The sequence below is a fragment of the Phacochoerus africanus genome, chromosome 1, assembly GCF_016906955.1.
Source record: "Phacochoerus africanus isolate WHEZ1 chromosome 1, ROS_Pafr_v1, whole genome shotgun sequence".
Lineage (NCBI taxonomy): Eukaryota > Metazoa > Chordata > Mammalia > Artiodactyla > Suidae > Phacochoerus > Phacochoerus africanus.
The window spans coordinates 95,366,119-95,392,771 of record NC_062544.1 but is presented as its reverse complement, the minus strand read 5'-3'; the positions used below and the strand labels follow the sequence as shown (position 1 = coordinate 95,392,771).

Here is a 26,653-nt window from a genome sequence, read left to right as displayed (position 1 = left end):
GTCTAGTCAACTACCACCAATCTCCATGGCTACTTTATTCATATCCCTCCAATGTGAAAAACATCCCCATAGCCATTGAAGGACACACCCAATTGTGGAACCAGGCGCAACACTCAGGACTCCATGATTTCTATATGGTACAGGTGTGAACTGCACCTGTGAACTTAAAGCAGGAGTTTCTAGCCAGCCTCCTCCCACACCCACACAACAGACAAAGGTAGAATAGGGATGGATGATGAGAGTGGACACCCCCATTCAAAAAGAAGAAACTTGTTCTTTAGCAATTCTGAAATCCCTCGAGGCAAATTAGACAAGTCCCCTGCCATATGAATAGAAAGTATTTCATGATTAGACCTTGGTTCTATTCTCAAGGGAAGGAGAGGAATGGTGGGGCAGAGGGGTTAGGGCTGGGATCCCTAGTCCATGCTCTCTATCCAGTCATGCCAGAACTCCTGGCTCTGTTCCCTAAGATACCCTCACCATTGCATTCCTCATTGCTTCTGAAGAGAACACTGAAACTCATACCTTTCTTTGGTGCCTAAGTTTAACCAGCTTGTCTCCTATCTTAAAAAATGGGGGGCTTGAAAGTCTTTTTTCCCTCTTAAACAGTTTTAGTCTCTTTTTGTTCAGGTTGGTAGTACTTTGGTCATACCATTTTCTCTACAACTTGGGTTTTTTATGTATTTGATTGCAGTTCATTCCATGTGTCAAAGATGACAATTTTTTTCAAGACATGCTTCTCTCCAGATTAAATTATTAGCACTTTGGGCACATCCAAAGAAGATGGTACCATGCCACTGTCCAGCTGGAAGATTGACTAAAAGTCATTTTGTCTAGTTAGCAGTATTACAGCCATGTCCCTGAATAGGTCTTTGTCCTGAGGCCATGTTTTTCTGCAAGTCACCGGAATTTGGTCTTTGTCTCTCCTGCTATATTTTTCAACAACCATTCCCTGGACTTAATCTTTGTCCTCAGGCTATATCTTAATTAGAGAATTTTTTTCTGGCTGGATAAACTGAAGATAACAGTTTTGTTTTCTAAGTAATAACTTCTGGGCTGCTTGTAAACTGTTCTTTTTGTTTGTTTTTTGTTTTGAGCCTCTTTCTTATAGTAACTTACTATTTGCAAATAACTCATTATTTAAAATTTTTTCTTAGAAACTATTTTCTTCTCTCTTTGTTCTTTCCTTTTATTATTCTCTTCACCTCTTTGGGTGATTTTACCATGCAACAAATCAGTGGGTGGAAAAATCCTAATATTTAGATTTATTCACACAGAATGTTCCACTTGGACCGTAAGACCAAATTTATCTGTACCAATCAACTATATTGAGAGGTAGAAAGAATTGGTTCAGCTCTAGAGAAGTATTAGAATTTTAAAACTGCATTATGTCACCCGTGGGGACCTGACAGAAAAATGATAAAGCAAGACTTGATTATTCAGAGAATTTTCAAAATCTTAACTTTATCCCTTGGAAGGGCCACAGGTCAAATTCTACTGGTCTGGAAGTATCAGGAACAGAACTCCACATTTGTTAGCCCTAATATATGGTAGAGTCATGGCTTACCAGCTGTTTGGCAGAGGCATTAGATGGCAGAATGATCTGGTTCCACCTGAAGCACTACACAGGTCAGCTCAGGTACATGAATGCAAAGTTCCTCTACAAAGAGCTAACCACCAACTTTTCCCACAAAGACTCTAGATCAATTTACAAAGTTTTTGATAGCATTTAGGTTTACCGAGGATGGATTAACTGTCTGTGGCCTATCACTGTTCATTGCAGAACCAATAAGGTCAGGACTATGGATTTTTTTTAAAGTACATAGGTACACTTCCCTCTTTACCCCACTGGAGGCAAAGGGAGTCTATTCCATTAAAAGTTTTCTCCAACAAAGATAGAATTAAACCTCTTACCAATGGAAATCTCTGCATAAATTCAGTTTTTAGCATGGGACAAATGGACTAGATCTTCCTGGAACATAGGGTAACAGAGCTGGCTTGAACTCAACTCCCCAGGGTTTGCAGATCTAAGTGGGGACTCAGCTTCCAATGGATGCAGACCCTCCATAAGTTTATGGAAGCTGTAAACTAGGATGACTTGGCCCAACTCATTTCAAAGAGCATTAGTCAGCCACTGCTGATTCTTATTGGGCAAAGAGGGACTCTTATTCCAACCCAAATGCTTGGCAGAATGACCTGATGTATTGTCTTAAACCTCATATATCAAAGTTGTTATAACCATGTGAGTAGAATTTAACTTCCATTGGTAGGCAGAAAAAATTTCCTTATGAAGCTTACCTTTAGGCCTAGTGAGAAGTCTAGCTATAAATGTAGAGTATTGCCCACCTCTGGGCTTGTGCTAGAAGGCAACTAATCACACAGTATCCTTGGTCCACACAGAGTCTAGACCCACAGAAGCAGGTGTGTCACCTCTGGTTCTGTTGAAAGTAAGATGTTAGGCCACTAGGCATGGGAGAAGCATGGCAGGGGCAGTCAGAAGAGAAAGGCTCTGAGCTAACAAGAGTCATAATCATAACCTGAAGTTTTCCACGTTAGGATTGTTATGTGCACAATATGTAGGTTATTATGCTCCCTCCCACAGGAAACACCACTCTATAAATAGAAAGATGCCGAGGCTGAGTTCAGTACCTTGCCTCGGGTCTCTCAGCTAGTAGATGGCAACAGCATCAGAATCTGAAGGCAGGTGCCCTGCTCTGTGTTAGTGGTCTACCTCTAAATATGGCTGTTTACCCATAGGGAGGGTCTACCAGCCAGGCATGATTCTTGGTCCTGAGAACAGAGATGTTAGTTGACTGTACCTTCACCCTCTTCCTGGTACATCTCATCTGGAAATCTGAAAGCCTGTATCTTCGCATGGATAGAGGCTCCCCCAACCTCTTCTTGGAAGGAGACTAGTTTCCTCTGCTGAAGAACCAACTCAAATGTTTGTTCTTAGCATCATTTTGAGGTGCTCAAGTACACAAAGACTTCAGTGGGTAGTCTAGACTCTCATTTAGAACACTGCAGAGTCAAATTTGGCCTGGAAATATCAGCATCTTACTTGCAGAGTCAAAATCAGTCTGGAATATGACTTTGATGAGCTACAGTTATTTCACCAAGAGGAACTGATCTAATTGGTCTACCAGATCAGGGTTTATAGCAAACACTTGCATTGTGGATAAAGTCTTCCAAATGTAATTGTAGTCATCTTGATAGTTGATTCTAAGATGTAAAGCAAAATCAATTACTCTTTGAGATATTTTATAGGCTGTGAATATAAAACCATATTGCCAAGGAAAAGCAAAAGAGTTTTTCTAAAATGCTCTGGAGCAAATTCAGGTTGAAGACAAAGAGGAAGCCTTAAGCCTTCACTGTTGTGTACCATTTAGAATTTAAATAGGATTCCTAGTCACAATGTTTCTTAGTGTGGTACTGAAATGCAAACATCATTGAAGTGTGAATAGCTTCAGACTCATCCCTGAACTCACATAATTTGGCTCAAAGTTGGTATCTGTCTTCCATTTTTTTTTTTGTCTTTTTGCCATTTTCTTGGGCCGCTCCCACAGCATATGGAGGTTCCCAGGCTAGGGATTGAATCGGAGCTGGAGCTGCTGGCCTATGCCAGAGCCACAGCAATGTGAGATCCAAGCCGTGTCTGCGACCTACACCGAAGCTCTTGGCAACGCTGGATCCTTAACCCACTGAGCAAGGCCAGGGATCGAACCTGCAACCTCATGGTTCCTAGTCAGATTCGTTAACCACTGAGCCACAATGGGAACTCGTCTTCCATTTCTAATCTGCATGTATTCCTACATCCGTGAACAGCACTATGGCCACCAGAAACCTGGAGGTGTCTCTGACTCCCTGTCTCATCCCTAAACACAATCTCCAAATCCTGATAATCCACTCATGCTAATTTAGCTTTAATTTATCTGTTTCTCTCCATCATGGCATTACCACATTCAGACTAATGATCTCACAACTGAATTACCAAGTAGTATACCAACCAACTGGTGCCCTGACTCCAGAGTCCCTCCCTCTCACTCCATTCCCCACGCTGCTGGCGTGAGCTTGCTTGAATGTCTGAACCTCCTTCCTGGTCCCCGAGCCTTGTGCACACAGGCCTCCTCACCTTCCCCCATAAAATGCCACTCCAGCTATTTCAATCAAGGCCAGGGCCCAGCTGACCTCTTCTCTTCTCAAGCTTGGTTTTTGTTTTTACGTGGAATGCCCTTTCCCTCTCCTCTGGTAGAGAGAGGTATAGAGAGGGAGTTAGAGCCAGAACTGGAGATGGATGTGCATACACATCTTCTTATAAGGACAGAACAGAATCTAGGACTATGTATGGGAATTCTTAGGGAATGGGGCTTCAGGTGAGAGGTTAAGGGAGTGGCATTGGAGTTTCCACTGTGGCACAGTGGGTTAAGAACCTGACTTCAGCTGCTTGGGTTGCTGTGAAGGTGTAGGTTTGATTCCTGGCCCCAGCACAGTGGGTTAAAGGATCTGGTGTTGTCACAGCTGCAACTCAGCTCATACCTATGGCTCAGATGCAATTCCTGGCCCAGGAAATTCCATATGCCATGGGTGCAGCCATAAATTTTTTAAAAAGAGGTGGGGAATGGCATTTTGGGAGGGACTCTTTTCTTCATTGTATAGATTTTTATATGGTAGATATGTTTAACTTATCACTTGCTATTTTGAATTATATTTTCCCATCCTTACCTTAAGATGAACTTATTCATTGGGGAAGGATCCAGGATTCTGATCTTCCCCCTCCACAGATTTTGTGAATCAGTTGGGAACTGTGATTGAAATGATTGTTTCCAATAAATAAGGCAATTGACGGTTTTGCTTTCTAAGAAAAGCTCCAACCTCTTATACAACCATTTTTTATTATGTCCTTTTAATTTACAGTAGCTTAATTCTACTGCAAATACATATTCTCTAAATATATTAGATTTGAATTATCTGTAAGAATTATAGTAGCATTAGCAGTCATTTCAACACTTAGCCACATCTGAATAAAAAGTCTAAATAATCATTGTAAAGCATGTGTTTTTGCAGTAGGCTTCATAAACCATTTTAAAATTAAGGCAAACAAGAAAAAAAAATCTACAAATACAAATACCAGGGTTTCTTAAATTCTAAACATATAACACTAAATTAAATACCATTTGATTGACTCTCAAAATAATGGATTTTCTTAATATATAAAGTAGAAAGTTATCACAAATATCAACTTTGATATAACATGTAACTATTTCACTAAACATTTCTAAGTTCTGACTGGGAAAACATAAAAATATAAACGTTTTTATCATTAACTTTTGAAAATACCCATAACCTAAAATTCAGACATCAAAGCATCTATTTCTTTAAACTTGTTAGTTATATTTTCAATGCATTCTTCAGCTTTTAATTTTAGCCCATCAATTACAAGATAATCTTCTTCATAGTGGTTTTCAAGTGAACTGCCCACAGGAGCTTCAGGGCTGCATTTAGATAACTGCAAAAATAATCAGACAGTTCATCAGAACTACACCAAATTTACTTGAAGACCAGGCTTACTTATCTGAACAAAACCTCATTAGTAAATCTTTAAGCCAGAGCCATTACACAAAGTGTTCCATTATCCTAGTGGTCAGATAATGACCCCATCCATGTACAGTATAATGTTCAGTAAGTGTGAGTGTAAAAGAATGTACACATGTATGTGTAACTGGGTCACCATGCTGTACAGTAGAAAATTGACAGAACATTGTAAACGAGCTATAATGGAAAAAAATAAAAATCATTATAATAAAAAGTAACTCATTATTTAGTCCTGTCTCTATTTGCCAACATTATACGTTTTGAGTTTTAACTTTATGCTTTGGAAAAATGTGACTGTTAAAATTCTGTGAATTTTCTATATTTGTTTATCTTAAAAATGACTACTATGGGGAATACAAGCTAAAACTGTTTTAGTCACATTTTCTGTGTCATCTTATAAGCATCTATCTGTATTACTCAGGGGTAGTGAGAGTGTGCACTAGCTTAGTGGGAAAGGACAAGGGTAAAGGCAATGCAAACATACACACAGATGAGATTTACAACTTCAAGGTTCATTAAAGGCAGAATGTAAGAAAAAAAAATACATGTAGCTCATACAAGAACTTTCATGTAAGAAAAAAATGTAAGAAAAAAAAATACATGTAGCTCATACAAGAACTTTCATGTATCAAAAATGTACCTTTTAATACAAATAATTATGCAGTAAACTCTGTCATATTTATATATGAATTATCTAACTTCTGAATTATTCAGGTAGATTTTATAATAATCTGAAATTAATTCCCTCCCATTTTCTCCAAGTCAGGGCATGTCAACTGGTGTTAATATTAGCTAAGAACATTATTAGAAAGGTGACTCTACCGAGGGAAATAATTTCATAAAGCATTTCAGTGACAAACAGAAATGAATTTTGATTATTCATGTGTGTATGATTTTTTTTCATGTTGCTACTCCCAAATCATTGGTATAAGTGCTTGAGAGTAATCAACTTGAAACCTCATACATGGAATGCATGATGAAAACATTAAATTTAAATCTTTGAAAATAGCTCAAAGATATCTGCCCAGAGAATAAACAGGCTCAGAACTTTTTTTTTTTTGTCTTTTTACCATTTTCAGGACCGCTCCCGTGGCATATGGAGGTTCCCAGGCTAGGGGTCTAATCAGAGCTATAGCCACTGGCCTATACCACAGCCACAGCAACGCGGCACCCAAGCCATGTCTGCAACCTACACCACAGCTCACAGCAACGCCAGATCCTTAACCCACTGAGCAAGGCCAGGGATCGAACCCTCATGTTTCCTAGTCAGATTCGTTAACCACTGAGCCATGAAGGGAACTCCAAACAGGCTCAGAACTTTAAAATGATCAGGTGGCTCTATTTGTATAATGGCTTGTAACAGGCCACTTTTTCCTAAAAACAAAACACATCTTCGGTTTTAAGTGCATTATCATCAGTTTTAAATGTATTACCATATTAATTTTTCCTAACTAGAAAAAAAGAAAAAAGAAAGAAAGAAAGAAAAAGGAAAAAAAAAATCTCTTAGGTGATCATTTCTTTTAAATTGGAAATTGCTCCAGCTTTGACAACTGGTCTCATTGCTTTGCTCCTCATTTAAGAACGAACAAAGCCCTAAGTATCCTACACCTGGCAAGAGCGCCACACTCATAAAGCTCAGTGTGGAGAGCAGCTTATGAACCAGTCAGCAGGTGACACTCGCCTGCCTACCAACAAGTTAAAATGGTTAATTTTTACAATTCCAAAATGCCCTTTGAAAGCATGAAGTACTATAAGAATCTAAAACAAAAAGTGAACTCCTGCCTGCTGGTCTATTAAAACTATGTGTTTTACCTTAAGAAATAAAAATCAGAAGTAATTTTCTGTTCTATCAAGTTACTAGTTATAATGGCAAAATAGAAGCCAATTCTGTGATTGTAAAACTTCCAAGACATTTCTATAAAAATCAACCTGGCTGTATTTTTGAAAAGACAAACTGCAAAGACTGAAAAAAAAAATACTGCATAAAACCATATGGTGTTCAAACAAAACACACATTTGCCAGAAGAGAATAACTTGTATAGCAATTATATGTATATAATATATGTGTATAGATCTTGTTCTACAGTATATAGATCTATAATCTACAGATTTTATTCTATAAAAGATAAGATCTATATATAGAGAACAAATTTTTTTTTTAAGAATTCTAATTGGAAAGATGGCATTTACAACCCAGGCAAATTTAAAGAAGGTACAAGTTGATACCACTAATCAGGAAAACTATTATGTTTTTCAACAGTGTTTCTAACATTAATTTGATTTTCTCTTGACACTTCAATCTTAATTGTAAATTCTGTATATTTTCTTGATTTCTATCTCAATAAAGGAGAAGATTAAAAATCGTCTTTATTATTGCTGAAGTTCTGAACGAAATCAGCCAAAATGGGTAAACGATCTTATCCATTTACAAATCCACCTTTTCCTGTACCTCAGAACAGACAGATTTGGGGATGGGCATACAGGCATACTGTATACCAAAATGAGTGAAGAGAAAATAAAACCTTAAGGACCCAGGGCTCCTCACTGCCATTTTTCTAACTACTTAGGGAACAGCTGTAGCACCTTGTGAAAGCATCTGCCTTCAGACTTATTTTTCTCACACCTGGCACACTGCTCCTCTATATTAATGACCTGGGCTTGTACCCTCATTTTATTTGCAGAGACATGGAGCTGCTGTGCTGAGCAGTTTGTCAACCAACTTCAAATTTCTGTTGTCATATGTAAGTATTGAATACAGTCAGCACACATGGCCTTTCTCAGCCCAACATAGCTGACCAAAAGGGGTGGGTGGGTAAAGACAGTCTAGTTAAGAATGGTGAAATATATTCTGGTGAAAAACCACCTCCAGGATGTTACTAATGAGATTTTTTTCCCCATTGAGCTTATCCCTGTGCATGAACCAGTCAGGGTAGATTTTCTAGAGCTGCTCCTGCTTTGCCCCTTCTCCTGACTGTAAAGATTGGTACGCCTTGACAACATTGAGCCCCTTCATCTCTCTTATTCTAGCCTCAAAGATCTGAAGTAAAAGAGCTCCTCTATTCAAATGCGGATTTTTTTCCCAATGAGGGATATTATTCTGATTTCTCAGTAGGCTACTACTTTATTATTCACCTCATGATAATCAAGGGCTCAAATTTCAGGAGTGAAAAGAATTTCCCATATAATTAAAATGAACATCAAGGGACAATTTCTGCCATTTAAGGAAGCTGAAATTGCTATCTGTCATGACAATACCAAGACACTACCTTTTCTCCTGTATGTGCAGCCTCTCCATGCTCCTCTTCAGACTCATCGGGGGTTGCCATGGGCTCTAGTGCTTGCTGTAGCATCTGCTCCAGCTCTTTTAGCAAAATTTCTGTCTCAGAGACAACTAAAGAAACATTAGTAACATAGTCAAAAATGTGATATCTTAATTAATTCAATCTAATTCATAATCTTAAGCACCCCCAAAAGAAAATTTTCTAAATGTTATGAGATAAAAAAAATAAATATTTTGTGCAACTTTCATATATGGCCTCTGCTTGATGCAAAATTATTATGAATTTCCAGGTGGACTTTTTACAATTATTCCTTGAAAAATGCAAATGACATTCTCGCTATGTATACACCATTAAGTGTCCCTGAAACATTAAAGCTCACTAGAAGTCTGTATTTTGTAAATAAGGTGCCAAAGGCACAAAATTAAATTGTTATTTATAGACCAGGGGTCAGCAACTTTTTTCTGTGAAGGGCCAGAAGGTAAATATTTCAGGCTTTGTGGGCTAGATGGTCCCTGCCACAACTACTCGATTCTGCTGTTGGAGTGCAAAACTATATGCATAAACCAACGAGATTGAATATGTTCCAATAAAGCTTTATTTATAAGAGCAGACATTCACTGCTGAAGTGTGGGCTACAACTTGCTAATCCCTGCAATAAACTATTAAAACCAGTCTTTAAGAGGGGAAGCCAGGTAACTAAGGGGCTAGGCTAAACATAGGCTAGTCCATTCCTAGTCAAAATACCAATGCATCTTAACTGCTTAATGTGATTAAAAAACCCTACACACTTATAAAGTTGTGGGTTTTTGTGCTGCTGTGACACAAATATGTAAGTAGGCCAAAAAAAAAAAATCTGGTAATTCATTGAACTTGCTGAGATAAAATGATCTCCTCCACCAAAGAAATAAACATGTATTATAACTCTACAGAATTAATTACTGATTAACAATATGCAACTGAATTCCCTATTTATATTTTATCATGTTTACTTCTTTATTTCTTTTAAGAGATTTTTTAAAAATTAAAGTATAGTTGATTTAGATTGTTTCATGTGTACACCAATATGATTCAGTTACACACACACACAGCACACACACACATTTTTTTCAGATTATTTTTCATTATGTTATTTACAAGATATTGAATATGGTTCCCTATGAATTCCCCACTTAAATAAAACAAAGATTTTCTGTTTTATATGAAGTCTTGTTGGAGTCAAGATCAGAAGAAGGAGACCAGTGAGACCTGTTCCTGCACAACAGACAGATGAAGCTCCTGAGAAGTCTTCCAAAGGCAGCATGATCCAAGGAGAAAGACCATGAAGACACACTCCATCACCTTCCACTCCAGTTATACAAATCTGACACACCACATCCTATTATCTCGTGTTCATTGGAAGGTCGCCAAAAAAAAAAATCACACTAGGTAGAGCTGCTGAAAATTCACGGAACCCAGATAGGACACAGACTTTAGTGCTAAAATATTATCAGTGAATATCAATGCAAAGTGTTCTCAGTAATAATAACTTTGTGCACAGTATATACACATCCATTCATGTGTATGTGTGTGTTTATACACACAAGTATCCTTGTAAATTAAGCACGTTATAAGGTAAAAAATCAAGATTATTAGAGTTCCTTGGTGGTCTAGCAGATTTGGCATTGTCACTGCCATGGTGCAGGTTTTATTCCTGGCCCAGAAACTTCTGTATACCAGAGTGTGGCCAAAAAAAAAAAAAGAGAGAGAGAGAGAGAGAGAGAGAGAGAGAGAGAGAGAGAGAGAGAGAGATAATGTGAGAAGTTCCAGTTCAAAAGACTCTATATTTTAGTGCTATCCTCTTTTATTCAATCAAAAAATAATTATGGAGTTCCCGTAGTGGCTCAGCTGGGATCCATGAGGATGTGGGCTCGATCTGTGGCCTCGTTCAGTGGGTTAAGGATCTGGTGTTGCCATGAGCTGTGGTACAGGTCACAGTCGTGGCTCAGATCTGGCATTGCTGTGGCTGTGTCATAGGCTGGCAGCTGCAGCGCCAATTTGACCCCTAGCCTGGGAACTTCCATGTGCCTCAGTGTGGCCCTAAAAAGACAAACAAATGAAACCACAAATACTTACTGTGTGCCTACTAAGGGCCAGGGACTCCACAAACCAATGAGCCTTCCTGATCATCATCTCTACTCAATCTTAGGTTTTCTCTATGGAAAACTTTCAAAACACCTTGAAAGTAGATTTCTTATAAGCCATTCCACACTTTAGAACCACTTCTTAAGTGGTTTAAAACAAAACAAACCTACTGTACAACACAGAGTAAACTATTCAATACTGTGTAATAACCTTTATGGGAAAAGAATCTGAAAAGGAATGGTATACGTACAACTGATTTACTCTGCTATACACCTAAAACTAATACAACTTTGTAAGTTAACTATATTCCAATAAAATTTATTAAGAAAAACAAACCCAAAAAACTTAACTGACATGTTAGTTGTATCCACATAGATCTGTGTTCCGTGCTCACTGCTAAGGCCTAAGAACACACTATATACACTATTACATTCTAGAACAATGGTATTCAATACTTTAGGACATAATCACCTGGAGTGTTTATTAAAAAATATGAATGCAGAGCTCCCATTGTGGCTCAATGAGTTAAAGACCCAAAATTATCTCTGTGAGGATGTTTGATCCCTGGCCTTGCTCAGTGGGCGAAGGATTTGGCTTTACTACAAGCTGTGGCTCAGATCCAGTGTTGCCATGGCTGTTGTGTAACCTGCAACTACAGCTCCAATTCAACCCCTGGCCCAGAACTTCCATATGCCACTGGTGAGGCCGTAAAAAGAAAAAAAAAAATATGAATGCAATACTATCTCTACTGAATCAGAAATTTCCACAAAAATGTACATTTTTATTGAGGCAGATTTATTAATGAGATTAACCTCTCCTTATGACAGATTTCTCACTTAGTAACCTATTAGTTAACCACAACAATGTGTGGTTACTGTCACACCAACACCCTAGTCTCACTCACAGATGCTGTATTTTCCTACTTTATAGTCTGAGTCTATGGAAATTGATACTGACATTTAATGCACTGTTGAGAAGATGAATTCTGAGCTCTACCACAAACAACTTTATATTTCTAAGGCTAGACTAAAATACAATCAATTTACGACAATGAATGTCATTGCCGAATGCCATTGTAGGCCGTTTTCAACTGATCTGGAAAAATATGTAGACTGCCTTTTGATCAAAGGGTAGACAAAGTAATGGATGACTTAATAAATCAACCAAAGTTCATAACACCAACTTGACTGATGTCAAATTCTGCTTTCAGAGAAACAGGAGGCTTGCCTCTCTAAATAGGTATTCTTACACTGTAAACGGATAGAGTCCAAAAATAATTCTCGGAAATAGCAGTGACTGTAATCTACAAACTAGGTTATCAAAATTGGTCAGTGATCTGCTCCCAAGATAGAGACAAAATGAATACCTGTACTAAGTGTATGACCAATCATCTTCTATCAGCACTGATTATCCTGTACTTTTCCCGACTTGCTTCAATTTGTTGTTGAGAGTAAAGTGGTAGCATTATAGCTGCCCTATCACTCAGAGAAATTAAAAAAAAAAAAGGAAAAGAAAAAAGTATCTCTTATACTGAAGTCTATATCTGGCTTTTTTTATTTTTAGGTTCATACCTGAAGCATAGGGAAGTTCCCAGGCTAGGGGTCAAATTGTAGCTGCAGCTTTAGCATGCTCCACAACAACAGCAATGATGAATCCTTAATCCACTGAGGGAGGCCAAGGATCGGATTGAACCTGCATCCTCATGGAGACTACATCAGGTTCTTAACCCAACAAGCCACAACTCCAATGTCTGGCTTTTTAAACTGAATCTTGTAAAATAAATCACTGCTACTTTTTGTTTATTCTTTTTTTTTATCTTTATAACCTAGCCTGTGGCATATTCCTGGGCCAGGGATTGAACCCACACCACAGCCATAACAATGCTGGATCCTTAACTGGATCCTTAACTGGATCCTTAAATGCTAAGCCACCAGTTCTTCCATTTCTCATAAGAAATAATTTACTATTTGTCTCAATAAATAAGTCACTATTTTAAAAGCCTTCAAAACTATAAAGTTTTCTTTAATCTCTACTTTTCTTTTAAATGTTTAAAGAAGCTATTTTCTCCCTTGTATAAAGAGGCCACTGGTTGGGCTACTTCTAATCCCGCACAAAAAACAGAATCTTTAATACACTTTCAAGACCATTTCAGTGTTGAAATTTTGAAACTATTCTTACAGAGGAGGAGGGTGAAGGGGAGGAAAAAGCACTTGGTTCTATTTTGTTTTCAAGTAACCATAAACCCTCCTCTGTGTGCTCATGACTTAGATATAGATGTGAGTGAAATACAGGCTAAAGTGGAATGAAGAAGAGCTCCTTCTTGGGGCACAAACAGAAATAGGAGGCTTGGTGCTTTTAGATAAGGGGCATGAAGACCTCGAGGTTAAAGGTAACTCCAAACCCAGAGCAGGCAGGCCATGGTTGTCTTTAGTAGTGAGACAGCAACTTTCTCCCCATCAGCCTTTTACCTCCCAGGCCAGGACTTGAGGCCTTTGTGCTCCTGCAAGGGCTCAGCTATGATCCAGATCTTGACAGTATTAGCCATTCTCTGTCCTGTTTACCTGTCTCAGGTGGCTGGGGAACACATCCTTTGCTAACTTAGTAATGAATACCAATAGATTATTAGTTAATATTTCATTTATTACAACTTTTATAGACTGTCTATACCCCAAAAAGAAAAGAGGTATTACCAGCAGAAAACAGAGATACAATAAAATAAATGCCCAGATGGCTTCACAAGGGAATTCTACCAAACATATGAAGAGGAATTTATACCCACCCTCCTTAAATATTTCCAAAAGGGTGAAGAAGAAGGAACACTCCCAAAGACATGCTATGATGCTACCATCAGCCTAATACCAAAACCAGACAAGGATAACCCCAAAAAGGAAAACTACAGGCCAATATCTCTCATGAATATAGACACAAAAACTCTCAATGAAATTTTAGCCATCTGAATCCAACAGTATATAAAAAAGATCATACACCACGACCAGGTGGGATTCATCCCAGGATCACAAGGATGGTTCAACATACACAAATCAATCAATGTCATACACCACATTAACAAAAGAAAAGTCAAAAACTACATGATCATCTCAATAGATGCAGAAAAAGCAGTTGACAAAGTCCAACATCCATTCATGATCAAAACTCTTACCAAAGGGGGTACAGAGGGAACATACCTGAGCATAATCAAGGCCACTTATGACAAACCCACAGCAAATATAATACTCAATGGAGAAAAGCTGAAAGCCTTCCCCCTAAAATCTGGAACAAGACAAGGATGCCCACTCTCACCACTGTTTTTCAACATAGAACTGGAAGTCCCAGACACAGCAATCAGACAAACAAAAGAAATAAAAGGTATCCTAATAGGAAGAGAAGACACAAAACTGTCACTGTATGCAAACGACATGATACTATACACAGAAAACCCTCAAGACTCAACCTGAAAACTACTCAAACTGATCAATAAATTCAGCAAAGTAGCAGGATATAAGATTCACATTCAGAAATCAGTCGCATTTCTGTATACTAACAACGAAATATTAGAAAAGGAATACAAAAATACGATACCTTTTAAAATGCACCCCCAAAAATCACATACCTGGCAATACACCTGACCAAGGAGGTGAAAGACTTATATGCCAAGAACTATGAAACATTAATCAAGGAAATGAAAGCAGAAACAAAGAAATGGAAAGATATTCCATGCTCCTGGGTTGGAAAAACTAATATTGTAAAAATGGCCATCCTACCCAAAGCAATCTACAGATTCAATGCAATCCCTATCAAATTACCCAGGACATTTTTCACAGAACTAGAACAAACAATCCAAAAATTTATATGGGAACCACAAAAGACCCAGAATTGCCAAAGCAATCCTGAGGAACAAAAACCAACCAGGAGGCATGACTCTCCCAGACTTCAGGCAATTTTACAAAGCCACAGCAACCGAGATAGTGTGGAACTAGCACCAAAACAGAGACAGACAGACAGACAAATGGAACAGAATAGAGAACCTAGGAATAAAACTCAGACACCTCTGGTCAATTAATCCTGGACAAAGGAGCCAAGAACATAAAAGGGGGAAAGGACAGTCTTTTCAGCAAGCATTGCTGGGAGACCTGGACAGCTGCATGCAAATCAGTGAAACTAGAACACACCCCTCACACCAAGCACAGAAATAACTCAAAATGGCTTAAAGACTTAAATATAAGACAAGACACCATCAAACTCCTGGAAGAGAACATAGGCAAAACATTCTCTGACATCAACTTTACAAATGTTTTCTCAGGTCAGTCTCCCAAAGCAACAGAAATGAAAGCAAAAATAAACCAATGGGACCTAACCAAACTGACAAGCTTTTGCACACCAAAGGAAAGCAAAAAGAAAACAACAAGGCAGCTTACAGAATGGGAGAAAATAGTGTCAAATGATGCTACTGACAAGGGTTTCATCTCTAAAATATACAAGCAATTTATACAGCTCAACAGCAAAAAAGCCAATCACCCAACTGAAAAATGGGCAAAAGACCTGAATAGACATTTTTCCAAGGAAGATGTACAGATGGCCAATAAGCACATGAAAAAATGCTCAACATCCTTGATTATTAGAGAAATGCAAATCGAAACAACTATGAGGTACCACCTCACATCAGTCAGAATGGCCATCATTAATAAGTCCACAAATAAATGCTGGAGAGGGTGTGGAGAAAAGGGAACCCTCTTGCACTGTTGGTGGGAATGCAAACTGGTGCAACCACTATGGAAAACAGTATTGAGGTACCTTAGAAAACTATACATAGAACTACCATATGACCTAGCGATCCTAGTCTTGGGAATATATCTGGACAAAACTTTCCTTGACAAAGGCACGAGCACCCTCATGTTCACTGTAGCACTATTCACAATAGCCAAGACATGGAAACATCCTAAATGTCCATCAACAGAAGAACGGATTAGGAAGATGTGGTATATATACACAATGGAATACTACTCAGCCATAAAAAAGAACAAAATAATGCCCTTTGCAACAACATGGATGGAACTAGAGACTCTCATACTGAGTAAAGTAAGTCAGAAAGTGAAAAACAAATACCATATGGTTTCACTTATATCTGGAATCTAATATAGGGCACAAATGAACCTTTCCACAGAAAAGAAACTCATGGACATGGAGAACAGACTTGTAGTTGCCCAGAGGGAGTGGGAAGGAATAGGAAGGACTGGGAATTTGGGGTTAATAGATGCAAACCACAGCCTATGGAATGGATAAGCACTGGGAGCTATGCCTGGTCACTTGTGATGGAGCATGATAATGTGAGAAAAAAGAATGTATACACGTATGTGTGACTGGGTCACCTTGCTGTGCAGCAGAAAATTGACCAAGTATTGTAAATCAGCCATAATGGAAAAAATACAAATCACTATAAAAAAATAAATAAAGGCTATTTCCTGTTTAGAAAAAATGATAAAACTCAAAAGGCTGAAAGTAAAAGAAATCAAAATCAACTGATTAATGAGGATACAAAAGGCAATAATTACATTTAAGAAATGCTTAGATCAACTACCAATGCTGTACAGAAAAACCATAAATTTAGTTTTAAGCTTCTGATACCCAAAGCAAATAAAGAAATGGCTACAAATTTAGATTAATTTTAAGAAGTTGTGTGACCTTAGAAAAGTTATATAACCTATTAACTCCATTGATAAAATTGAGTTATAATCATATCTATCTTATGTCTCATATAGATATTGTGAGGGTTAGATTAATTAATACATAGGAAATGTTTAGAAAAGTGAGAACACTTAGTAACTGCTACAGGTGTTGATTATATTATTTTTGTTGTATTAGTATTTCATCATCATAAATGGATTTCTTTTTGTCGCTAAACAATAAAAAAATAAGTTAAAGGAACAATACAAATATAATACAAGATATCCCTGGTAGTAATTTTCCAAAAAACACAAACATCCTCGGCAAATAGTTTTTAGATTAAATCTTTTGATAACCACTTTTAAAAATTGAAGTATAGCTTACTAATAAATTAATTAAATTAATTTTTTTTTGTCTTTTGTCCTTTTAGGGCTGCACCCACGGCATTCAGGGGTCTAATCAGAGCTACAGCTGCTGGCCTACACCACAGCCACAGCAAAGTCAGATCTGAGCCACGTCTGCGACCTAAACCACAGCTCTCAGTGAGTGAGGCCAGGATCAAACCCGAAACCTTATGGTTCCTAGTCGGATTCACTTCCGCTGCACCATGATGGGAGCTCCCTATAGTTAATTTATAATGTTGTGTTTCAGTGTACAACAAAGCAATTCCTATCTATCTGTTAATCCATCTATCTACATATTCTTTTTCAGATTCTTTTCCATTATAGGTTATTATAAGATATTGAATACAATTCCCTGTGCTATAAGTAGGTCCTTATTATTTATCTACTTTATATATAGTAGTGGGTATATGTTAATTCCAAACTCCTAATTTATTTCTTTCCTGTTCCTGCATTAGATTAAATCTTTATGAACATGCAGTTTCATTTATTTAATGATTCCTAAAGCTTTTTCTATTATTTTCCAGAAATAATTCCCTCTGTTGGATAAGAGGGTTTCTACTGCATTTCTTTATTACAGTTGAAGAAACATACTTGGAAAGGTAGAGATGCTCCACTTTACTCTCCCTGGGATCTTTAAGGGAGAGAGAGAAGCAATCATAGAGCATAAAACACATAAAGGAACATCAAACCTGGGACAGCAGACTAATGGGAGACTTTAGCACCTGAAGTCTAAGCAAAGAGGGTTCAAAAAGTGGGGCAGAGGTTATATTTAAAGATAGTTCATTTTTCTTTGGAGTTCCCTGGTGGCCTAGCAGTTAAGCATCTGGCATTGTTACTGCTGTGGCTTGGGTCACTGATATGGCAGGTGTTCAGTCCCTAGACTGGGAACTTCTCCATGCTACAGACATGAACAACAACAACAAAAAAGTGGGGCCGAGATTCAAGAATAAGATGGTATAATTTTCCTCTGTCACTTGATCTAGGGCTGATCTTGCCTTAAGCAAAGAAGAAATGAGAGATATCAGAGGCCTGGATCAAGGGATCCACAGCAACATGGGTAGTGGGTAAAAAATGTGAGGTAGGTGCACTACTTCACGAAGCAGTTCTCACAAAGAACTCGAGACTAGATGTTTCTGCTCTTAAGTTCAAATGAGACTGGAGGAATGAAACAGAGATCAGGTAAACCATTTTAACAATTAACAATTGAGATTTTTAGAGCCAGACAGAACAGACCTCTGCAAGGGTGACCCTTCCAGTAAATGAGATGTATTCATTCATTTACTGGAAGTGTCATTTCCGGTCAATGGACTCCTGGTGCAGTGGGTTTCTCCTGTAGAATCCTGTGCTAGTTGGAGGAGAGTATCAGGGTCTTCTAGTGGGAACATGGTCTAGGAATAAAATGACTTTTGCGTTTCTATGGAAATATCTGAATTGATCATGTGAGGCAAAGGAACAAAATAGCCAAGAAAATAAAGGCACCTTAGTTAGCAGGAAAGCAGCAGCAGAATAAATTTGAGGCAGAAACAACAGAATTTTGTAATGGTTTAGGAGAGGAACAAAATAAATTTCTTTTTGAAAATAACTACTCCATCTTTCCTCTGCCTGCTTCCCTTTCTTTTAATGAAACTAGAAATGAATGATATACTTAGCCAATTGAAATGAGAGCTGTAGGAACTGGGGGGCCACTACAAGGCAGAGGGAGTGTGGTACAGATGACTTCTCTGGGTTTAATCGTCTTTGAAACCTCTTTGCAGGGCTGCCAAAGTTCCACCTTGCAAACAAGCAGGTGCCTGTTTTTCAAAACTAACAAAAACGTAGAAAGAGTAAAGCGCTTTTCAAAGCGAAGACTTTCTCCCTGCAGTCCACATTCCCCTGACTGCGCTCTAAGGCCAAAGGCAATTAATTTAGCTGGAAGCCCCAAGCTGCTGCTTTTCTTCCTTCTCTCCCTTTGACACTCCTAGGAACCCAATACATTTGGAATAGAGAAGTCTGAATTGAAATATACTGATGCTGGTATTTCCTCCCATACATGACAAAGCTAGAGAAAGTTTAATTCAAGGGAAGAGAAACCTAAAGATAATTGAAAAACCTTAGTATTAAATCAATACCAAAAATGACCCACTAATATTTCTCATATATGTGTATATGTACATTTTTTTTTTCCTCAAAGAAGTATAATTACATTTGGTGGAATTAGTAGGTAAAAGAACTAAAAGCAAGACAGGCCTTCACATACCCATATTTTCCTTTGATAAGGCATCGTCTGAACAAACATTTTCAAAAGAGGATTTTAAAATAGTTTTCCTAGAAAAGGAATTTGACAGATTTAGTTTCAAAAGAGAAATTGTGTATATTTAAATGACCATTCATACATATTCATTGTTAACTATAAATTATGAATGTATATTTAGTCTCTTCTGGTACCTTTTCTTGGTTGCTTTACATAGTAAGTAAGGTACTGAAAAATCAAAGGGGAATAACATTGATTTGAGCTCTCACTAGATGAAAAGCACTAACAATCTACCCAGCACTTTAAACAGCTTTTTTAATGTAATCCAACCTCCAAAAACCTACTAAGTAATTGTTACTCATATTTTATAAAGAAATTGAGACTCTGAGAAACTGAGAAATTTGACAGCATAGGAAAATGGTTAAATATGACAGAACTAAATTCTGAGAGACTGCAAAATTCATGGTTTTTCTACTACACTATATTATCAATTAGGAATCAGAAAACATTTGTTCAAATGTGCTTTCTCTATCTATAAGATCTTGAGAAAGCCACTTAACTTCTCTGAACCACAAATTCTTCATCTTTTTTTTTGGTCTTTTTGTCTTTTCTAGGGCCACACCCGCAGCATATGGAGGTTCCCAGGCTAGGGATCTAATCAGAGCTGTAGCTGCTGGCCTACACCAGAGCCACAGAACTGCAACCTACACCACAGCTCATGGCAACACCAGATCCTTAACCCCCTGAGTGAGGCCTGAGATCGAACCCGCAGCCTCATGGTTCCTAGTTAGATTTGTTAAACACAGAGCCACAACAGGAACTCCCACAAATTCTTCATCTTTTAAATGGAGATAATTATGATACACCCTCTACCTCTTTCACAGGGTTACTATGAATTGTAACTAAAATAAGGAAGTCAAAGTTCTTTTGAAAAATTTAATAATTCTTCTTCTGAAAAGGGACAGAATAAAAGAGGAGGACTGTCATGTAAGGTCAGTCTTTGTCTTTGAGTACGACTCCTTTTCACATAGCAGTGATTTCCACTCATTAAAAAAATAAATAAACTGCATGGCTGGTTCAGTGATAAACACTAAAACTTGTTATTAGTGCTTACTATAAAGACTTGTTTCTAGTTTGCATTATCTCTTTTTATTTTTATTTTTTTTTTCTTTCTGGACATGCCCACAGCATGTGGAAGTTCCAGGGCAAGGGAGCGAACCCACAACACAATAGCAACCCAAGCCACTGCAGTGACAATGCCAGATCCTTAACCCATTGCATCACCAGGGGAATTCCCTGCATTACCTATTTTTAAACTAAAAACCTGCTTCTGGGAGTTCCCATTGTGGCTCAGCAGAAATGAATCTGACTAGCATCCATGAGGATGTGGGTTCAATCCCTGGCCTCACTCAGTGGGTTAAGGATCTGGTGTTGCCAGGAGCTGTGGTGCAGGTCACAGATGTCACTCAGGTCTGGCGTTTCTTGTGGCTGTGGTGCAGGCTGGCAGCTGTAACTCTGATTCAACACCTAGCCTGGGAACTTCCATATGCTGTGAGTATGGCCCTAAAAACAAAATAAAAAAAAAATAAAATAAAAAATAAAAAACTGGTTCTCATCCTGGCTACTCACATGATAGTCTTTGAAACAGATTTGTATAAATATAAAAATTTCTCTAATCTTCTAAGACTACTACTTATTTTACTAATTCTTTTAGAAAATTTAAAACATATTTCCTCAGAGAAACAAAATAAAAAATCAGGGAGAGGAGCTCCCACTTTGGCTCACCGGTAATGAACCCAAGTAGTATCCACGAGGATGTGGACTTGATCTCTGGCCTCACTCAGTGAGTTCAGGATCTGATGTTGCCATGAGCTGTGGTATAGGTCACCAACAAGGCTTGGATCCCACATTGCCATGACTAAGGCATAGGCCGGCAGCTGTAGCTCCAATTGGACCCCTAACCTGGGAACTTCCATATGATGTGAGTGTGGCCCTAAAAAGAAAAACAAAAGAATCGGGGAGAAATATCATAGAAAAATTCAACTATATATATATCTGTATTTTTTTTTCAATTTTATCATAATAGTTTTTAACTTAAAAAAACATACCTTTTCCTTTTTCTAAATTTGGGCTTTTTCTTTCCAGCATTATTTTTAGAAACTTGCATCTGTAAAATAACAACATCAAAAAGATGAGTTAGTTCTTATGGAATCAAATTCAGCATAACAATGGATCTTATGTGGTCTCAGTAATTTAGCCCAGAAGAAAAACTCTGGCCCACAGCCCTAAACAACACCTGTAACTCTAAGTCAACTGCTTCATAATAACTGCAGCTATTGGATCTGCTCAACTTCCTAGAGTGATCAACTGATCCAGTATGAAGGCCTACCCCCTATATCCACTCTCTCTTCCTCACCTTCATAATTATACAAAAATATGACATAAAATAACTTTTAATACATATGTGACTTTTAAAGAAAAACAGAAATATTTAGATTCCAGAACCACATGGAATACAAAGCTATAGAGGTGGAAACCAACATCGTAAAGTCCCATTGGACATCTGTAGCAGGAAAGGGCCAAAGGGCTTAGGACTCTGGTTTTACTGTGTAAGAAAGACAAGATGAAGGATGTGGAGAAACTGGAACTCATACATCGCTGTGGAAATGTGAAATGGTGGAGCCACTTTGGAATATCATTTGAGAGTTCCTCAAAATGTGAAATGTAGAGTTACCCTATGATCTGGCTATTCCACTCCTGGGTATATGCCTAAGAGAAATGAAAACATATGTCCACATATGTTTGGTCATAATTATGAAACTATGAATGTGCATAACAGCATTATTCATAATAGACCAAAAGTAAGAAAACCAAATGTCCATCAGTGGATAGATCATATGTGGTATATCCATACAATGAAATATTACTCAGCCTTTAAAAATAATAAAGTACTGACCTATACTATAACATGGATGAGTCTTGAAATTATGCTAAATGAAAAGTTTTTTAAAAAGTCAGATACAGGAGGTTCCAATTGTGGCACAGTGGAGATGAATCTGACTAGGATCCATGATTATATAGGTTCAACCTTTGGCCTTGCCCAGTGGGTAAAGGATCTGGTGTTTCTGTGAGCTGTGGTATAGTCACAGATGAGGCTCAGATCCCGTGTTGCTGTGGTGCAGGCTGGCAGCTGTAGCTCTGATTTGGCCCCTAGCCTGGGAACTTCCATATATGCTGTGGGTGTAGCCCTAAAAAGAAAAAAAAAGTCAGACACAAAAGGCCACATGTTGTATGATTTTCTCTATCTGAAATGTATAGAAAGGCAAATCCATGGAGACAGAAGTAGGTGATTGCCAGGGACTGAGGGGAGATAGAAATGAGCAGTAATTTCTAAAAAATATCAGATTTCCTTTTGGTGGTATGAAAAAATGGTCTGAAATTAGACATGGTATCGGTTGCACAACTGTTTATACTACAACCCACTGAACTATACATTTTAAAAGAGTGTATAAGTTATATCTCAATGAAGGTAAAAAAAAAATTTAAACAGTGACATGGAAGAATTGAAATAAAGGGGACAGATGCAATATATCAATGATTATTAGCAAAAGGAATCTCATGTAGCAATATTATTATTAGAAAAAAAGCAGATATTAAGGCAAAAAACATAAGCAGGGATAAAAAGGGTTATTATTTAATGCTAAAAGAAACAATCTATCCCCCAAATAGTCCTGAACTTGTATATACCTAAAATCTTAGCCTTAAAATAGAGGAAAAACAGATGAATTACAAGTAGAAAATGATTAAAATGGGATATTTTAATTTATTTCTCACAAAAAATTATATCAATAATCAAGGGAGGTTTATATGAAACATTCAGGGAATTAATATTACTATAATGCTAAAGATTAAATGGTCTTCTTTTTTTTCTTTTTATCTTCAACCTAGAGGTAATAAATATCTAAATATTTTTTCCAGGACTGTTTTATATATATATTTATATGTATATATATACACATAAATGAATATGGTAAAATACATATATATATATATGATATACACACACACACATATGCACCATATAGGTATATGGTAAAAAAGCATATAGAAATATTGTCTAAATCACTGACCTATATCTCCAAAGATAATGTAAAGCTATCATTTCTATCTTGTTATTAAGGATCAGCTTAAATTACATTCATATTTGAGTATAAAGTGAAAGGGCTACCACAAACAGAAATAAAATTAAGCTAATAAAGTTCAAATTGCTTTATAGGTATTAACAGAAAGAAATATTGTTAGATGACTGCCATATATTAGGGACGGTTGTGTTGGAGATAACAAATTCCTTTTCTACTTTGTGAAAAACTCCACAGCAGCCAAAATGAACCAGTCAGTATTTGCCTGGTTCCCTGTATCCTTGTGCTTTCCTCCTCCAGGCCTTTCACAAGCATGATGAACAGAGAAGAGCATGAATCTGAAAGGACAGGGTCCGGATCTGGATGTTAAATCTGGCACCTACTAGTGGTATCATTTCCTGTAAGTCACTGACCACCCTAACTTCTAGCAGGAGCCTGGTATAGAGTACACACTTAATAAATATCCTCTGACTGAATGACCACTCTGCATTTAAGGGTCTTATTTTGTTAAATAATGCTAAAAATTACTACACCTCAAGATATCTGAGAGTAGATAGCATGCCAGAAAGCATCCCAGAGAGCTTGGCAATTAGTTGATGCTCAATCACTGTTTAACTATCACCCTAGTCCCCCAGGTCAGTGTGAAAATTCTGTCCTTTTTCTTTAGACTATATGATAGAGGGAACTTAGCACTTTGGTATGACTGGACTTTGATAATATATTAGTTTCCTAAAGTTACCATAAAAAGTTATCATGAATTTGGTAAAGCATCAGTTATATCTCACAGTTCTTTAGGATAAATGTCTATCTCTTATAAGAACACTTTATCAGTGAATTGAGGGCCCACATAATCCAGGATGAGCTCATCTCAAAATCCTTACCCAAAGGATTCTCAAAGATCTGTATTCCAAACAAGGTTACAGTCAGGGGTTCCTGGTGGACCTATCTTTCAGAGGCTATGATTCAACCACTACAAGTAGATACTAAAGATTACATTATCAATTCCTTCCCCTCTATTTCTCTTCCTGGATTGCATAGCTGATTCTTCTAGATTACCCAATCCAATGCCACTCAGCATAAGAGACACAGTGTGACAGAATCAGCATCACCTGGGAGCCTGTCAGAAATGCAAATGTGCATGCCCACCCCATGCCTGCTGAAGCAGAAGCTCTGGGAGTGGGGCCCAGGAATGCGTATTTAAAGAAGCTCTGCAGGAGTTCCCGTTGTGGCTCAGCAGGTTAACAACCCCAATAGTATCCATGAGGATGTGGTTTTGATCCCTGGCCCCCACTCAATGGGTTAAGGATCCAGTATTGCCATAAATTGTGGTATTGGCTGCAGATGCGGCCCAGATCTGGCATGGCTGTGGCTGTGGTGCAAGTTGGTAGCTGCAACTCTGATTCAACCCCTAGCTTGGTAACCTCCATATGCCATGAGTACAACCCTAAAAAGACTAAATAAATAAATAAAAATAAGCTCTTCAGGTAAGGGCTCTCAAGTAAAATAAAGTTTTCTAGTCACTGATCTGGCCCATATCCATCTATACAAATACACTGCTATGTAAGTGTTAACTGATTTTAAAGAAAACAAAATAAGCATTAATCTTTTCTTGTTGGATATAAAAACAAAGAAGTTTATGTATAAAGAGCATGTGTCATTTACTGGAATATATATATATTATATATATTTAATGATAATTAAGATTTCTGACTAGAATGGCAAATGACAAAATTGCCTTTAATTGCAAAGGACACAAAATCCTTAAGAATTGTGTTTACATCGATTTATATAATCTGCATAAACTGACTTGACATTGCCCATTTCCTTAAGTCACTATTCATCTAAATTAAAAATCTCTTTAAGCAAGAAGAACAAGTTTGTTAGCTGTGTTAAATCTGAGGGCATAAAATTCTGATTAGCATTTTATGCTCACAGAAGACAAAAATACATTTCATAACCTTTTGAGAATCATTGTCAGTCAATAATCACTAAAGAGCTTTACTTTGACAGAAAAGTGAATCCATACCTTGAATAATGTACATAAACTCCTTGTCAAAACTCATCATATAGAAAGAAGAGCCAATATTCTCATTTCCCTTTGGTAAATCTGCTGGGAAAATATGCTTAGAATAGGATGAAAATTGGTTTCATGAAACACTGTAAATGATGGCTATTACTTAACATGAATATCTGGAGAGTACAAATAATAAAGTTAAGGCTTTGGACCCAGATAATATTTGTTTTTAACACCTCTTTGAAGAGGAGGGAAGGTTGAAACAATCATTTTCTAGCCTATTTTAAACACAATTTCAATAGATCATCTACAAACATAGTGTTTCTTACCTAAATGTCCGTCAATGACCAATGCTTCAGTCTTTACTAAAGGAGTATTCTTGTGAGATTTGACAATATCAGAGATCAGTCCCTGGCAATACGACTTAAAAACATCTTGCACTCTCTCCAGCCATATGTAAGTTCACACTAAAGCACTGTGGATTCTCTGCTTTGAGAGGCTTACCAGAGAAAACACTGGAGTGTGTGTTCAAGCAGTGAGCTGAGACACAGGAGAATATTTTCCCTAAAAACAGAAATTGGCCACTATACTCCTTTAAACAGAAGGCATGAAAAGGTCTTCTATTAACACCTTCCAATCTTCACTGAGGATAGAAAGAACAGGACACTTTCAGGAAATTCTAGGGTTATGAACTTCACTGATAAATTTTAAAGCCTTGCACTTGATTTTTTAAAATAGTCTTTGACCATCCATCTATACCAGTGATAGAACATAGAACTTCAGGAAGTTTATTTTTTTTAAAATAGTACAAATGGCACTCATGTCTACAGAGAGCTTCAGAACTCAAAAGACAAATAGGAACAGGGCATCTAGAGAGGAAAGAGCCCCACAGAAAGCAGAAGAACAGAACTTAGGTAGTTGTTTACCTAAATGAATGAAGCTGATAAATTAGATTATTTGACCTACAATTGGACACTGTTTAAAAATCCAAGTCTGTTGAAAACAATTTCTATTTGTGTATAGCTTCTCCTAATGTCATTAGATATTTTAGCAAGAGAAATGTTGGGGGAAAAAATAGTGTTTCTAAGGAAGACTTTCTAGAATCTACATATTTCAATTTAATTCTAAAAAAGTGATGCACAGAGATCATTCAATGATTATAGTCCTCATATTATACTTTTTTTTCCTGGCTGCTCAGAGGGTTAAGGACC

The 26,653-nt window shown here is 37.4% G+C and overlaps 1 protein-coding gene across 3 annotated transcripts in view; it reads right to left on the bottom strand.

The window, feature by feature from the left end:
* Window positions 1–4,967: 4,967 nt before the first annotated feature.
* ZCWPW2 (zinc finger CW-type and PWWP domain containing 2) overlaps window positions 4,968–26,653 on the bottom strand; it is a 139,855-nt gene continuing 118,169 nt past the window's right edge. For all 3 annotated transcript variants that reach the window (XM_047769343.1, XM_047769339.1, XM_047769333.1), the window contains 4 exons: window positions 21,398–21,456; window positions 19,296–19,363; window positions 8,859–8,983; window positions 4,968–5,506 (listed from right to left, as the gene is read on the bottom strand). In XM_047769343.1, the coding sequence (XP_047625299.1) occupies window positions 5,345–5,506; window positions 8,859–8,983; window positions 19,296–19,363; window positions 21,398–21,456 (414 nt within the window). In that variant the 3' untranslated portion in view covers window positions 4,968–5,344. The remainder of the gene's footprint in view (window positions 5,507–8,858; window positions 8,984–19,295; window positions 19,364–21,397; window positions 21,457–26,653) is intronic.